The sequence below is a fragment of the Ranitomeya imitator genome, chromosome 7, assembly GCF_032444005.1.
Source record: "Ranitomeya imitator isolate aRanImi1 chromosome 7, aRanImi1.pri, whole genome shotgun sequence".
Taxonomy (NCBI): domain Eukaryota; kingdom Metazoa; phylum Chordata; class Amphibia; order Anura; family Dendrobatidae; genus Ranitomeya; species Ranitomeya imitator.
In genome coordinates, this window is record NC_091288.1 from 217,886,220 (window position 1) to 217,900,245 (window position 14,026).

General features: G+C 64.3%; 1 protein-coding gene and 1 non-coding gene across 2 annotated transcripts; both read right to left on the minus strand.

Moving 5' to 3' along the window:
* Positions 1 to 2,415: 2,415 nt before the first annotated feature.
* Positions 2,416 to 2,488, minus strand: TRNAK-UUU (transfer RNA lysine (anticodon UUU)). The gene has a single exon. It is a non-coding gene; the product is annotated as a tRNA-Lys (tRNA).
* A 168-nt stretch (positions 2,489 to 2,656) lies between these two features.
* Positions 2,657 to 10,165, minus strand: LOC138646047 (uncharacterized). Its single transcript, XM_069735518.1, has 5 exons — positions 10,112 to 10,165; positions 7,736 to 7,760; positions 6,363 to 6,506; positions 3,435 to 3,581; positions 2,657 to 3,009 (listed from the first exon to the last, which is right to left on the minus strand). Exons 2-5 carry the CDS (start codon positions 7,739 to 7,741, stop codon positions 2,896 to 2,898), a joined length of 411 nt encoding a protein of 136 aa, XP_069591619.1. The 5' UTR covers positions 7,742 to 7,760; positions 10,112 to 10,165; the 3' UTR covers positions 2,657 to 2,895.
* Between the last annotated feature and the right edge of the window lie 3,861 nt (positions 10,166 to 14,026).

Consider the following 14,026-nt stretch of genomic DNA (forward strand, 5'->3'; position numbering starts at 1 on the left):
ACCCCATCACTGCCCCAGACCACCAGGGAAACGGACATTAACCCCATCACTGCCCCAGACCACCAGGGGAACGGACATTAACCCCATCACTGCCCCAGACCACCAGGGAAACGGACATTAACCCCATCACTGCCCCAGACCACCAGGGGAACGGACATTAACCCCATCACTGCCCCAGACCACCAGGGGAACGGACATTAACCCCATCAGTGCCCCAGACCACCAGGGGAACGGACATTAACCCCATCACTGCCCCAGACCACCAGGGAAACGGACATTAACCCCATCACTGCCCCAGACCACCAGGGAAACGGACAATAACCCCATCACTGCCCCAGACCACCAGGGAAACGGACAATAACCCCATCAGTGCCCCAGACCACCAGGGAAACGGACATTAACCCCATCACTGCCCCAGACCACCAGGGAAACGGACATTAACCCCATCACTGCCCCAGACCACCAGGGAAACAGACATTAACCCCATCAGTGCCCCAGACCACCAGGGCAACAGACATTAACCCCATCACTGCCCCAGACCACCAGGGAAACGGACATTAACCCCATCACTGCCCCAAACCACCAGGGAAACGGACATTAACCCCATCACTGCCCCAGACCACCAGGGAAACGGACATTAACCCCATCCCTGCCCCGACCATCCTGGAAACGGACATTAACCCCATCACTGCCCCGACCACCAGGGAAACGGACATTAACCCCATCAGTGCCCCAGACCACCAGGGAAACGGACATTAACCCCATCACTGCCCCAAACCACCAGGGAAACGGACATTAACCCCATCAGTGCCCCGACCACCAGGGAAACGGACATTAACCCCATCACTGCCCCAGACCACCAGGGCAACAGACATTAACCCCATCACTGCCCCGACCACCAAGGAAACGGACATTAACCCCATCACTGCCCCGATCATCCTGGAAACGGACATTAACCCCATCACTGCCCCAGACCACCAGGGAAACGGACAATAACCCCATCACTGCCCCGACCACCAGGGAAACGGACTCTGACTCTCGACTACCAGGACTCTTGATAACATTCACTGCCCTAGATCACCAGGGACACCGACATTAACCCCTTCATTACCACAGACCACCAGGGATCCTTTCCTCACATTAACCCCATCACCGCATGCAGACCACCACGGTGCGGCTGCCATATTGCAAAGGTGTTTCCTAAACTTCTGAAGACCAAGCCTGCAGCATGGCGGGAGCGGCTGGTTCCCCCGTGGTCGGTGTCGGCGAGCGGCGGCTCCGGGGACTCATTACCGCCAGCAGCTTCCTGCTAATTACATTACTGTACAGACTGCTCGCCCCGCGCCGCGTCCCTGGGGGCGACATTACCCGGGCACCAGGGAGCCGCTTCCTGCCAGCACTAATAGAATCTCTATTTATATCCGATCAATACATTCATGTAAGTAGGAGGCGGCGGGCGCTAAATATACCGGGGGAAAGGTCAGCCAAGGGCAAACACCCCGCATCTGAAGACATAGCGGGGAGATCCCGTTACCTAACAGGGGGCTAAGACATCAGAGGGCGAGACCTCCGGGAGGAGACATTGTATTCTGCAGTATTGATTGAATATTGGGGCCGACGAGGTTCTTCTGGGGAGGAGACAAATGTCCCCAGTGCCAGAGAATGGCGCCAGTGAGGCACAGCGCCCTGACCCTGTTATAGCCAGACTAGGGTCACCGCTCTACTCTAGTGCCACCTGCAGGCCGCCAGTGCCTATCACCACATATCGGGGTTGCAAAAAAAGATTGCCTTGTGCAGGCATGTACTATGGAGGACAGAGAATGAACTTCAATCCAATATTGCAGCCAGCGGGTAAGGAAAGGGTGTATCAAACACCCGAAAACCCCGCCTCCATGGCTGAAAATTGTTCCCTCCAAATTCAGGTGACAGAGTCCCTTTAAGGAGGAGAAAAAAAAATGCAGGAAAAGAGAAAAAAAATAAAATAAATAAAAGCACTGATGTGAGTGTCATGGTCAGCCTCACCTCTGCAGCGCCACCTGCAGGCAGCATAGGCTCAACACATGTCACTCTCCACCATACAGCCAGTGGGTCTCTCTCCATCGCCACCTGCAGGCAGCATAGGCTCAACACATGTCACTCTCCACCATACAGCCAGTGGGTCTCTCTCCATCGCCACCTGCAGGCCACCAGCTCTCATCACATCTCACTCTCCACCATACAGCCAGTAGTTGTCTCTTTGTCGCCATCTGCAGGCCGCCTGCGTTCTTACATCTACTAATATCCGCCATCATCAGTCTCCGCGATATGACGCAGATTTCAGCGTGTCGATAAAACGGGGAGACGCAGAGGCGCTAACACGTCCCATAGAGGAGGTCTCCGCCATGTAGAGAATATAAAAAAAAAAATTTTTGGAGCCGCCCGAACAGGGACTTGAACCCTGGACCCTCAGATTAAAAGTCTGATGCTCTACCGACTGAGCTATCCGGGCTCCATAGGACTCTGATGTCACCAATGCCCTACACATGTGCAGACCTGCCTGCTACACTGTCACAGAAGCCCTGCGCTGTGCAGTCAGGGCTTATCACATATGACGGCAGATCTCACAGCGATTCCCTGCTACAGGTGAGTCACAGTGACGAGTCCGAGCAACAAACAGTTAAAATTAACTATTTAATATACAAAAAATAATATAAAAATAGACATATAACATAAGACCCTCAAGAATAGAGGGGACCCCGATACTGGACTGGGAGCACAGCTGCACACAGGACGGCACGTGATACGAGGAGTGTGACACTGCCCTCTACAGGGAGGCGGGCACACAGCAGGCACGGGAGAAGGCACTGGGGTGTTGGGGGCTTCTGTGCACTCTGGGGGGACGCAGCCCCGACCTCCTCACCGCATCTTGATCTCGCAGCAGATGCAGTTAATGATGCTGCAGTCCGGGGGCTGATAAACGCAGGCGAAGCCGCAGGGGCATCCGGAGACGTCGCGGCATCTGGCGCAGCCCTGCAGAAGGGAGACAAGGGGGGCACTTACTTTACTGCATCCACAAGTCTGGGATCCCAGAATGCACTGCTCATTCTTACTATGCGGCATCATATAAAGGGAAAATAGTGTCCGCAGCTCTGGAGGTGACTGGAGGATAAGACACGAGGTAACAGCAGAATAGTAAGTGCAGCTCTGGAGGTGACTGGAGGATAGGACACGATGTAACAGCAGAATAGTGACCGCAGCTCTGGAGGTGACTGGAGGATAGGACACGATGTAACAGCAGAATAGTGACCGCAGCTCTGGAGGTGACCGGAGGATAACACACGATGTAACAGCAGAATAGTGACCGCAGCTCTGGAGGTGACCGGAGGATACAATATAATGTGCCTTGATAAAGTCTTCACACCCCGTGACCTTTTCCGAGTACTGTGGTCACTCACCGGTTTGGCCGGACAGCAGGAATCCATACAGCGGGTGATGGAGGGGACCTTGCAGTCACAGGACTGGGCGCAGCCTGCACACAGGTCACAGAAGCCAAAGTCGCCCACCTTCTGCCACCCCAGACAGGACGGGCAGCAGCCCCGAGCCTGGGAATAAGAGGGGGAGAGCAGCGGGTGAGGAGGAGCAGGAGAACTACACATCCCAGAATGCCGGTAACCAGCAGCGACCAGAGTCATGACCTAGAGAAGGGGTGATGGGCCACTCGAGGGGGAGGAGGGGGTGATGGGCCACTCGAGGGGGAGGAGGGGGTGATGGGCCACTCGAGGGGGAGGAGGGGGTGATGGGCCACTCGAGGGGGAGGAAGGGGGTGATGGGCCACTCGAGGGGGCGGAGGGGGTGATGGGCCACTCGAGGGGGAGGAGGGGGCGATGGGCCACTCGAGGGGGAGGAGGGGGTGATGGGCCACTCGAGGGGGAGGAGGGGGTGATGGGCCACTCGAGGGGGAGGAGGGGGTGATGGGTCACTCGAGGGGGAGGAGGGGGTGATGGGCCACTCGAGGGGGAGGAGGGGGTGATGGGCCACTCGAGGGGGAGGAGGGGGTGATGGGCCACTCGAGGGGGAGGAGGGGGTGATGGGTCACTCGAGGGGGAGGAGGGGGTGATGGGCCACTCGAGGGGGAGGAGGGGGTGATGGGCCACTCGAGGGGGAGGAGGGGGTGATGGGCCACTCGAGGGGGAGGAGGGGGTGATGGGCCACTCGAGGGGGAGGAGGAGGTGATGGGTCACTCGAGGGGGAGGAGGGGGTGATGGGCCACTCGAGGGGGAGGAGGGGGTGATGGGCCACTCGAGGGGGAGGAGGGGGTGATGGGCCACTCGAGGGGGAAGAGGGGGTGATGGGCCACTCGAGGGGGAAGAGGGGGTGATGGGCCACTCGAGGGGGAAGAGGGGGTGATGGGCCACTCGAGGGGGAGGAGGGGGTGATGGGCCACTCGAGGGGGAAGAGGGGGTGATGGGCCACTCGAGGGGGAGGAGGGGGTGATGGGCCACTCGAGGGGTAGGAAGGGGGTGATGGGCCACTCGAGGGGGAGGAGGGGGTGATGGGCCACTCGAGGGGGAAGAGGGGGTGATGGGCCACTCGAGGGGGAGGAGGGGGGTGATGGGCCACTCGAGGGGTAGGAAGGGGGTGATGGGCCACTCGAGGGGGAGGAGGGGGTGATGGGCCACTCGGGCGGGAGGAGGGGGTGATGGGCCACTCGAGGGGGAGGAGGGGGTGATGGGACACTCGAGGGGGAGGAGGGGGTGATGGGCCACTCGAGGGGGAAGAGGGGGTGATGGGCCACTCGAGGGGGAGGAGGGGGTGATGGGCCACTCGAGGGGTAGGAAGGGGGTGATGGGCCACTCGAGGGGGAGGAGGGGGTGATGGGCCACTCGAGGGGGAAGAGGGGGTGATGGGCCACTCGAGGGGGAGGAGGGGGTGATGGGCCACTCGAGGGGTAGGAAGGGGGTGATGGGCCACTCGAGGGGGAGGAGGGGGTGATGGGCCACTCGGGCGGGAGGAGGGGGGTGATGGGCCACTCGAGGGGGAGGAGGGGGTGATGGGCCACTCGAGGGGGAGGAGGGGGTGATGGGACACTCGAGGGGGAGGAGGGGGTGATGGGCCACTCGAGGGGGAAGAGGGGGTGATGGGCCACTCGAGGGGGAGGAGGGGGTGATGGGCCACTCGAGGGGGCGATGGGCCACTCGAGGGGGAGGAGGGGGTGATGGGCCACTCGGGCGGGAGGAGGGGGTGATGGGCCACTCGAGGGGGAGGAGGGGGTGATGGGACACTCGAGGGGGAGGAGGGGGTTATGGGCCACTTGAGGGGGAGGAGGGGGTGATGGGACACTCGAGGGGGAGGAGGGGGTGATGGGCCACTCGAGGGGGAAGAGGGGGTGATGGGCCACTCGAGGGGGAGGAGGGGGTGATGGGCCACTCGAGGGGGCGATGGGCCACTCGAGGGGGAGGAGGGGGTGATGGGCCACTCGAGGGGGAGGAGGGGGTGATGGGCCACTCGAGGGGGAGGAGGGGGTGATGGGTCACTCGAGGGGGAGGAGGGGGGGTGATGGGCCACTCGAGGGGGAGGAGGGGGTGATGGACCACTCGAGGGGGAGGAGGGGGTGATGGGCCACTCGAGGGGGAGGAGGGGGGTGATGGGCCACTCGAGGGGGAGGAGGGGGTGATGGGCCACTCGAGGGGGAGGAGGGGGGTGATGGGCCACTCGGGGGGAGGGGGGGTGATGGGCCACTCGAGGGGGAGGAGGGGGGTGATGGGCCACTCGAGGGGGAGGAGGGGGGTGATGGGCCACTCTGGGGGAAGGGGGGTGATGGGCCACTTGAGGGGGAGGGGGGGTGATGGGCCACTCGAGGGGGAGGAGGGGGTGATGGGCCACTCGAGGGGGAGGGGGGGGTGATGGGCCACTCGAGGGGGAAGAGGGGGTGATGGGCCACTCGAGGGGGAGTGATGGGCCACTCGAGGGGGAGGAAGGGGGTGATGGGCCACTTGAGGGGGAGGAGGGGGGTGATGGGCCACTCGAGGGGGAGGAGGGGGGTGATGGGCCACTCGAGGGGGAGGAGGGGGGTGATGGGCCACTCGAGGGGGAGGAGGGGGTGATGGGCCACTCGAGGGGGAGGAGGGGGGTGATGGGCCACTCGAGGGTGAGGAGGGGGGTGATGGGCCACTCGAGGGGGAGGAAGGGGGTGATGGGTCACTCGAGGGGGAGGAAGGGGGTGATGGGCCACTCGAGGGGGAGGAGGGGGGTGATGGGCCACTCGAGGGGGAGGAGGGGGTGATGGGCCACTCGGGGGGGGGGGGGGTGGAGGAGGTGATGGGCCACTCCAAGGGAGGAGGGGGTGATGGGCCACTCGAGGGGTGTCGGATGGTGTCACCCACCTGGAGACACTGGTGGATCATGAGGAGAAGCAGCAGCACGATGAGATACAGCGAGACAGTCAGGAGTATGACCCCGGGCAGAGGGACGCTGAGCTCAGGAGAGACCGCCGCTGCCGAGGACGAGACCGCAGGAAACGTCAGAGCCTGGAAAAGAAAATGGAGAGGAGACATAGCGGCAACAGACACCGGAGAGCGAGCGACGTCCGACACCGAGAGACAGGAACATTTCTCATCGTGACCATCAGTGCGATTATAGCACGAGACCACGGCCACAAGAGACTCCGCAGAGGGGCCACTGACACCGCAGAGGGGCCACAGACTCCGCAGAGGGGCCACAGACTCCGCAGAGGGGCCACAGACTCCGCAGAGGGGCCACAGACAGCGCAGAGGGGGCCACAGAGGGGGCCACAGACTCCGCAGAGGGGCCGCAGACACCGCAGAGGGGCCGCAGAGGGGCCGCAGACACCGCAGAGGGGCCACAGACTCCGCAGAGGGGCCGCAGACACCGCAGAGGGGCCGCAGAGGGGCCACTGACACTGCAGAGGGGCCACAGACTCCGCAGAGGGGCCACAGACTCCGCAGAGGGGCCACAGACTCCGCAGAGGGGCCGCAGACAGCGCAGAGGGGCCGCAGACACCGCAGAGGGGCCACAGACTCCGCAGAGGGGCCACAGACTCCGCAGAGGGGCCACAGACTCCGCAGAGGGGCGCAGACAGCGCAGAGGGGGCCACAGGGGGGCCACAGACTCCGCAGAGGGGCCGCAGACACCGCAGAGGGGCCACAGACTCCGCAGAGGGGCCGCAGACACCGCAGAGGGGGCTGCAGACACTGCAGAGGGGGCCGCAGACACTGCAGAGGGGGCCACAGACTCCGCAGAGGGGCCGCAGACACCTCAGAGGGGCCGCAGAGGGGCCACAAACTCCGCAGAGGGGCCACAGACTCCGCAGAGGGGCCACAGACTCCGCAGAGGGGGCCACAGACTCCGCAGAGGGGCCACAAACTCCGCAGAGGGGCCACAGACTCCGCAGAGGGGCCACAGACTCCGCAGAGGGGGCCACAGACTCCGCAGAGGGGCCACAGACTCCGCAGAGGGGCCACAGACTCCGCAGAGGGGCCACAGACTCCGCAGAGGGGGCCACAGACACCGCAGAGGGGCCACAGACACCGCAGAGGGGCCACAGACTCCGCAGAGGGGCCACAGACTCCGCAGAGGGGGCCACAGACTCCGCAGAGGGGGCCACAGACACCGCAGAGGGGCCACAGACAGCGCAGAGGGGGCCACAGACACCGCAGAGGGGCCACAGACACCGCAGAGGGGCCACAGACACCGCAGAGGGGCCACAGACACCGCAGAGGGGGCCACAGACACTCACCGCCATCACCTTCGGCTACTGGATCCTAGGAGAGAAAGACAAGAACAGTCAGATTTGTGCAAATTCATCGTCTGCAGAAAAAAAGTCGCCTCTGAGCCTAAAATGTGACCAGTCTGCGCCATTTCCTGTACGCTGCCTGCAGTGCCCACAACGGTCATGTGACCCAATATGAAAACTGATAACCACGCCCCTTTGACTAATTGGTGGGCACATTGGAAACATTTTATCATGTACCTGGTGCTGCCCGTAACTCTCAGCACAGCGGCCCCCCGATCACACACAGCCCCCCCCCTCCGGTCACACACACAGCCCCCCCCCCCTCCGGTCACACACACAGCCCCCCCCCCCCTCCGGTCACACACACAGCCCCCCCCCCTCTCCGGTCACACACACGGCCCCCCCCTCCCTCCCTCCGGTCACACACACGGCCCCCCCCTCCCTCCGGTCACACACACGGCCCCCCCCTCCCTCCGGTCACACACACGGCCCCACCCTCCCCTCTGGTCACACACACGGCCCCCCCTCCCTCCCTCCGGTCACACACACGGCCCCCCCTCCCTCCCTCCGGTCACACACACGGCCCCCTCCCTCCCTCCGGTCACACACACGCCCCCCCCTCCCTCCCTCCGGTCACACACACCGCCCCCCCCTCCCTCCCTCCGGTCACACACACAGCCCCCCCCTCCCTCCCTCCGGTCACACACACAGCCCCCCCCTCCCTCCCTCCGGTCACACACACAGCCCCCCCCTCCCTCCCTCCGGTCACACACACATGTGACCAGTCTGCGCCATTTCCTGTACGCTGCCTGCAGTGCCCACAACGGTCATGTGACCCAATATGAAAACTGATAACCACGCCCCTTTGACTAATTGGTGGGCACATTGGAAACATTTTATCATGTACCTGGTGCTGCCCGTAACTCTCAGCACAGCGGCCCCCCGATCACACACAGCCCCCCCCTCCGGTCACACACACAGCCCCCCCCCTCCGGTCACACACACAGCCCCCCCCCCCTCCGGTCACACACACGGCCCCCCCCCCTCCGGTCACACACACGGCCCCCCCCTCCCTCCCTCCGGTCACACACACGGCCCCCCCCTCCCTCCGGTCACACACACGGCCCCCCCTCCCTCCGGTCACACACACGGCCCCCCCTCCCCTCTGGTCACACACACGGCCCCCCCTCCCTCCCTCCGGTCACACACACGGCCCCCCCCTCCCTCCCTCCGGTCACACACACGGCCCCCCCTCCCTCCGGTCACACACACGCCCCCCCTCCCTCCCTCCGGTCACACACACCGCCCCCCCCTCCCTCCCTCCGGTCACACACACAGCCCCCCCCTCCCTCCCTCCGGTCACACACACAGCCCCCCCCTCCCTCCCTCCGGTCACACACACAGCCCCCCCCTCCCCCCCTCCGGTCACACACACAGCCCCCCCCCCCTCCGGTCACACACACAGCCCCCCCCCCCTCCGGTCACACACACGGCCCCCCCCTCCCTCCCTCCGGTCACACACACGGCCCCCCCCTCCCTCCGGTCACACACACGGCCCCCCCCCCCTCCCTCCGGTCACACACACGGCCCCCCCTCCCCTCTGGTCACACACACGGCCCCCCCTCCCTCCGGTCACACACACGGCCCCCCCTCCCTCCCTCCGGTCACACACACGGCCCCCCCTCCCTCCGGTCACACACACGCCCCCCCTCCCTCCCTCCGGTCACACACACAGCCCCCCCCTCCCTCCCTCCGGTCACACACACAGCCCCCCCCTCCCTCCCTCCGGTCACACACACAGCCCCCCCCCTCCCTCCCTCTGGTCACACACACAGCCCCCCCCTCCCTCCCTCCGGTCACACACACAGCCCCCCCCTCCCTCCGGTCACACACACAGCCCCCCCCTCCCTCCGGTCACACACACAGCCCCCCCCCCCTCCCTCCGGTCACACACACAGCCCCCCCCTCCCTCCCTCCGGTCACACACACAGCCCCCCCCTCCCTCCCTCCGGTCACACACACAGCCCCCCCCTCCCTCCCTCCGGTCACACACACAGCCCCCCCCTCCCTCCGGTCACACACACAGCCCCCCCCTCCCTCCGGTCACACACACAGCCCCCCCCCCACCCTCCGGTCACACACACAGCCCCCCCCCCTCCCTCCGGTCACACACAGCCCCCCTCCCCCCCTCCGGTCACACACACAGCCCCCCTCCCCCCCTCCGGTCACACACACAGCCCCCTCCCTCCGGTCACACACACAGCCCCTCCCCCCCTCCGGTCACACACAGCCCCCTCCCCCCCTCCGGTCACACACACAGCCCCCTCCCCCCCTCCGGTCACACACACAGCCCCCCGTGCTCCCCTCTTTCTTCCTCACCCTCCTCCAGGCTCCGTAGGGTACCCGCATCTCGCGAGACTTCGTCCCGCGTCCCTCGTTACCATGGAGATCGGGCTCTGCAGATCGGCGGTACGGTGGCCGTCAGAGGACAATCTTTCTCCGGCGAATCACGTGCAGGGTCCTGGAGAGGGTACAGCGCTGAGTATGGAGTCCCCACGAGTGGGAATGTCACCAGTGGACGATGCACGGCAGCTGGGGGTCCTGTCCAGAGAGCGCCTGGGGGTCCTGTCCAGAGAGCGCCTGGGGGTCCTGTCCAGAGAGCGCCTGGGGGTCCTGTCCAGAGAGCGCCTGGGGGTCCTGTCCAGAGAGCGCCTGGGGGTCCTGTCTGTCCAGAGAGCGCCTGGGGGTCCTGTCCAGAGAGCGCCTGGGGGTCCTGTCCAGAGAGCGCCTGGGGGTCCTGTCCAGAGAGCGCCTGGGGGTCCTGTCCAGAGAGCGCCTGGGGGTCCTGTCCAGAGAGCGCCTGGGGGTCCTGTCCAAGAGCGCCTGGGGGTCCTGTCCAGAGAGCGCCTGGGGGTCCTGTCCAGAGAGCGACTGGGGGTCCTGTCCAGAGAGCGCCTGGGGGTCCTGTCCAGAGAGCGCCTGGGGGTCCTGTCCAGAGAGCGCCTGGGGGTCCTGTCCAGAGAGCGACTGGGGGTCCTGTCCAGAGAGCGACTGGGGGTCCTGTCCAGAGAGCGCCTGGGGGTCCTGTCCAGAGAGCGCCTGGGGGTCCTGTCCAGAGAGCGCCTGGGGGTCCTGTCCAGAGAGCGCCTGGGGGTCCTGTCCAGAGAGCGCCTGGGGGTCCTGTCCAGAGAGCGCCTGGGGGTCCTGTCCAGAGAGCGCCTGGGGGTCCTGTCCAGAGAGCGCCTGGGGGTCCTGTCCAGAGAGCGCCTGGGGGTCCTGTCTGTCCAGAGAGCGCCTGGGGGTCCTGTCCAGAGAGCGCCTGGGGGTCCTGTCCAGAGAGCGCCTGGGGGTCCTGTCCAGAGAGCGACTGGGGGTCCTGTCCAGAGAGCGCCTGGGGGTCCTGTCCAGAGAGCGCCTGGGGGTCCTGTCCAGAGAGCGCCTGGGGGTCCTGTCCAAGAGCGCCTGGGGGTCCTGTCCAGAGAGCGCCTGGGGGTCCTGTCCAGAGAGCGACTGGGGGTCCTGTCCAGAGAGCGCCTGGGGGTCCTGTCCAGAGAGCGCCTGGGGGTCCTGTCCAGAGAGCGCCTGGGGGTCCTGTCCAGAGAGCGACTGGGGGTCCTGTCCAGAGAGCGACTGGGGGTCCTGTCCAGAGAGCGCCTGGGGGTCCTGTCCAGAGAGCGCCTGGGGGTCCTGTCCAGAGAGCGCCTGGGGGTCCTGTCCAGAGAGCGCCTGGGGGTCCTGTCCAGAGAGCGCCTGGGGGTCCTGTCCAGAGAGCGACTGGGGGTCCTGTCCAGAGAGCGACTGGGGGTCCTGTCCAGAGAGCGCCTGGGGGTCCTGTCCAGAGAGCGCCTGGGGGTCCTGTCTGTCCAGAGAGCGCCTGGGGGTCCTGTCCAGAGAGCGACTGGGGGTCCTGTCCAGAGAGCGACTGGGGGTCCTGTCTGTCCAGAGAGCGCCTGGGGGTCCTGTCCAGAGAGCGCCTGGGGGTCCTGTCCAGAGAGCGACTGGGGGTCCTGTCCAGAGAGCGCCTGGGGGTCCTGTCTGTCCAGAGAGCGCCTGGGGGTCCTGTCCAGAGAGCGCCTGGGGGTCCTGTCCAGAGAGCGCCTGGGGGTCCTGTCCAGAGAGCGCCTGGGGGTCCTGTCCAGAGAGCGCCTGGGGGTCCTGTCCAGAGAGCGCCTGGGGGTCCTGTCCAGAGAGCGCCTGGGGGTCCTGTCCAGAGAGCTCCTGGGGGTCCTGTCCAGAGAGCGCCTGGGGGGTCCTGTCCAGAGAGCGACTGGGGGGTCCTGTCCAGAGAACGCCTGGGGGTCCTGTCCAGAGAGCGCCTGGGGGTCCTGTCCAGAGAGCGCCTGGGGGTCCTGTCCAGAGAGCGCCTGGGGGGTCCTGTCCAGAGAGCGCCTGGGGGGTCCTGTCCAGAGAGCGCCTGGGGGTCCTGTCCAGAGAGCGACTGGGGGTCCTGTGCAGAGAGCGCCTGGGGGTCCTGTCTGTCCAGAGAGCGCCTGGGGGTCCTGTCCAGAGAGCGCCTGGGGGTCCTGTCCAGAGAGCGCCTGGGGGGTCCTGTCCAGAGAGCGACTGGGGGTCCTGTCCAGAGAGCGCCTGGGGGTCCTGTCCAGAGAGCGACTGGGGGTCCTGTCCAGAGAGCGCCTGGGGGTCCTGTCTGTCCAGAGAGCGCCTGGGGGTCCTGTCCAGAGAGCGACTGGGGGTCCTGTCTGTCCAGAGAGCGCCTGGGCGTCCTGTCCAGAGAGCGACTGGGGGTCCTGTCCAGAGAGCGACTGGGGGTCCTGTCCAGAGAGCGACTGGGGGTCCTGTCTGTCCAGAGAGCGCCTGGGGGTCCTGTCCAGAGAGCGACTGGGGGTCCTGTCTGTCCAGAGAGCGCCTGGGGGGTCCTGTCCAGAGAGCGACTGGGGGTCCTGTCCAGAGAGCGACTGGGGGTCCTGTCCAGAGAGCGCCTGGGGGTCCTGTCTGTCCAGAGAGCGCCTGGGGGTCCTGTCTGTCCAGAGAGCGCCTGGGGGGTCCTGTCCAGAGAGCGCCTGGGGGGTCCTGTCCAGAGAGCGCCTGGGGGTCCTGTCCAGAGAGCGACTGGGGGTCCTGTCCAGAGAGCGCCTGGGGTCCTGTCTGTCCAGAGAGCGCCTGGGGGTCCTGGGTTTGGTGGGCGGTGGGGGGTTCAGTCATTTGCTGTTCTCCTATAGGCATTGTGCATATGGAGGGAGCTGATCCTGGTTTGCTCCTGTTCACATTAGTCTGGATGTCAGTTTTTTGTTCTTTCTGTGTCCGCTCACTGACCGAGCACTCCGCCCTTCACCATGATGTGATTTTAATTGCGCTTTACCGAGAGAGGTGTCCACATTCACCCAGGATTTCAGACATCGGCCTCATTGCAGAGACAGACTGCCGTATTTCTCCTGCGAGCATCGTAAACCTCGTACGGTCTTTCGGCTCTCCCGACCTGAGCTCGACAGCTGCACAGTGATCCATCACGCTGTCATGGTTAGGAGAGGTGCCGGCCAGTCCGTGCAGTGCGTGCGACCCTCACACGTGGTATCAGTCCGTGCAGTGCGTGCGACCCTCACACGTGGTATACGGCAGTCTGGTCAGAGACCCATCAGTCTTATGAGGCCACCTTGACATTGGTTGATGGGCAGACATTATTCCGCCAAATTTTGTGCGAATCGCCTCATGTATTTCTTCCTAATATTCAGAAGCCGTCCTGCTATTAATATTTCATGTGTTTCACAATGACATGCTTTACCACAATAGAGCGCCCTTGTTTTGTGTGGAGGAGAACACTGACGGCTTATAGCACAAGCGACCAAACGATTTGAGGGGAATGAAAGAATAAAGTTAAAAAAGTTTTTAATAGTATAAAAAGGCTAAAAATTAATGTACAAAAACAACTTCCCCCATATTCAGTGTCGATTGTCCAGAAAATTCCTATCTAATAAAAGACAGTAAAATAGTAATAATAAATGACGTCCTGTGATCGCAGCGATCCGGAGATCGGTGCTGTCTGGTCATATAACCGCACAATGAACGGTGCAGAAAACGGAACCTGAGACCTATCTGTAGCTCTGGGTGCGGAGCGGCTGCTGTACGAGCAGTGGGCACCAGAGGGCGCCGTCTGTAGCTCTGGGTGCGGAGCAGCTGCTGTACGAGCAGTGGGCACCAGAGGGCGCCGTCTGTAGCGCTGGGTGCGGAGCAGCTGCTGTACGAGCAGTGGGCACCAGAGGGCGACGTCTGTAGCGCTGGGTGTGGAGTGGCTGCTGTATGAGCAGTGGGCACCAGAGGGCGCCGTCTGTAGTGCTG

Bases quoted from the DNA above. Each gene is read 5' to 3' on its own strand.
- LOC138646047 (XM_069735518.1), bottom strand. The intron at 3,582-6,362 runs GTGGGTGACACC...TCTTATTCCCAG, and splicing joins TGATCCACCAGTGTCTCCAG to GCTCGGGGCTGCTGCCCGTC. The intron at 3,010-3,434 runs GTGAGTGACCAC...TCCCTTCTGCAG, and splicing joins CCTGCTGTCCGGCCAAACCG to GGCTGCGCCAGATGCCGCGA.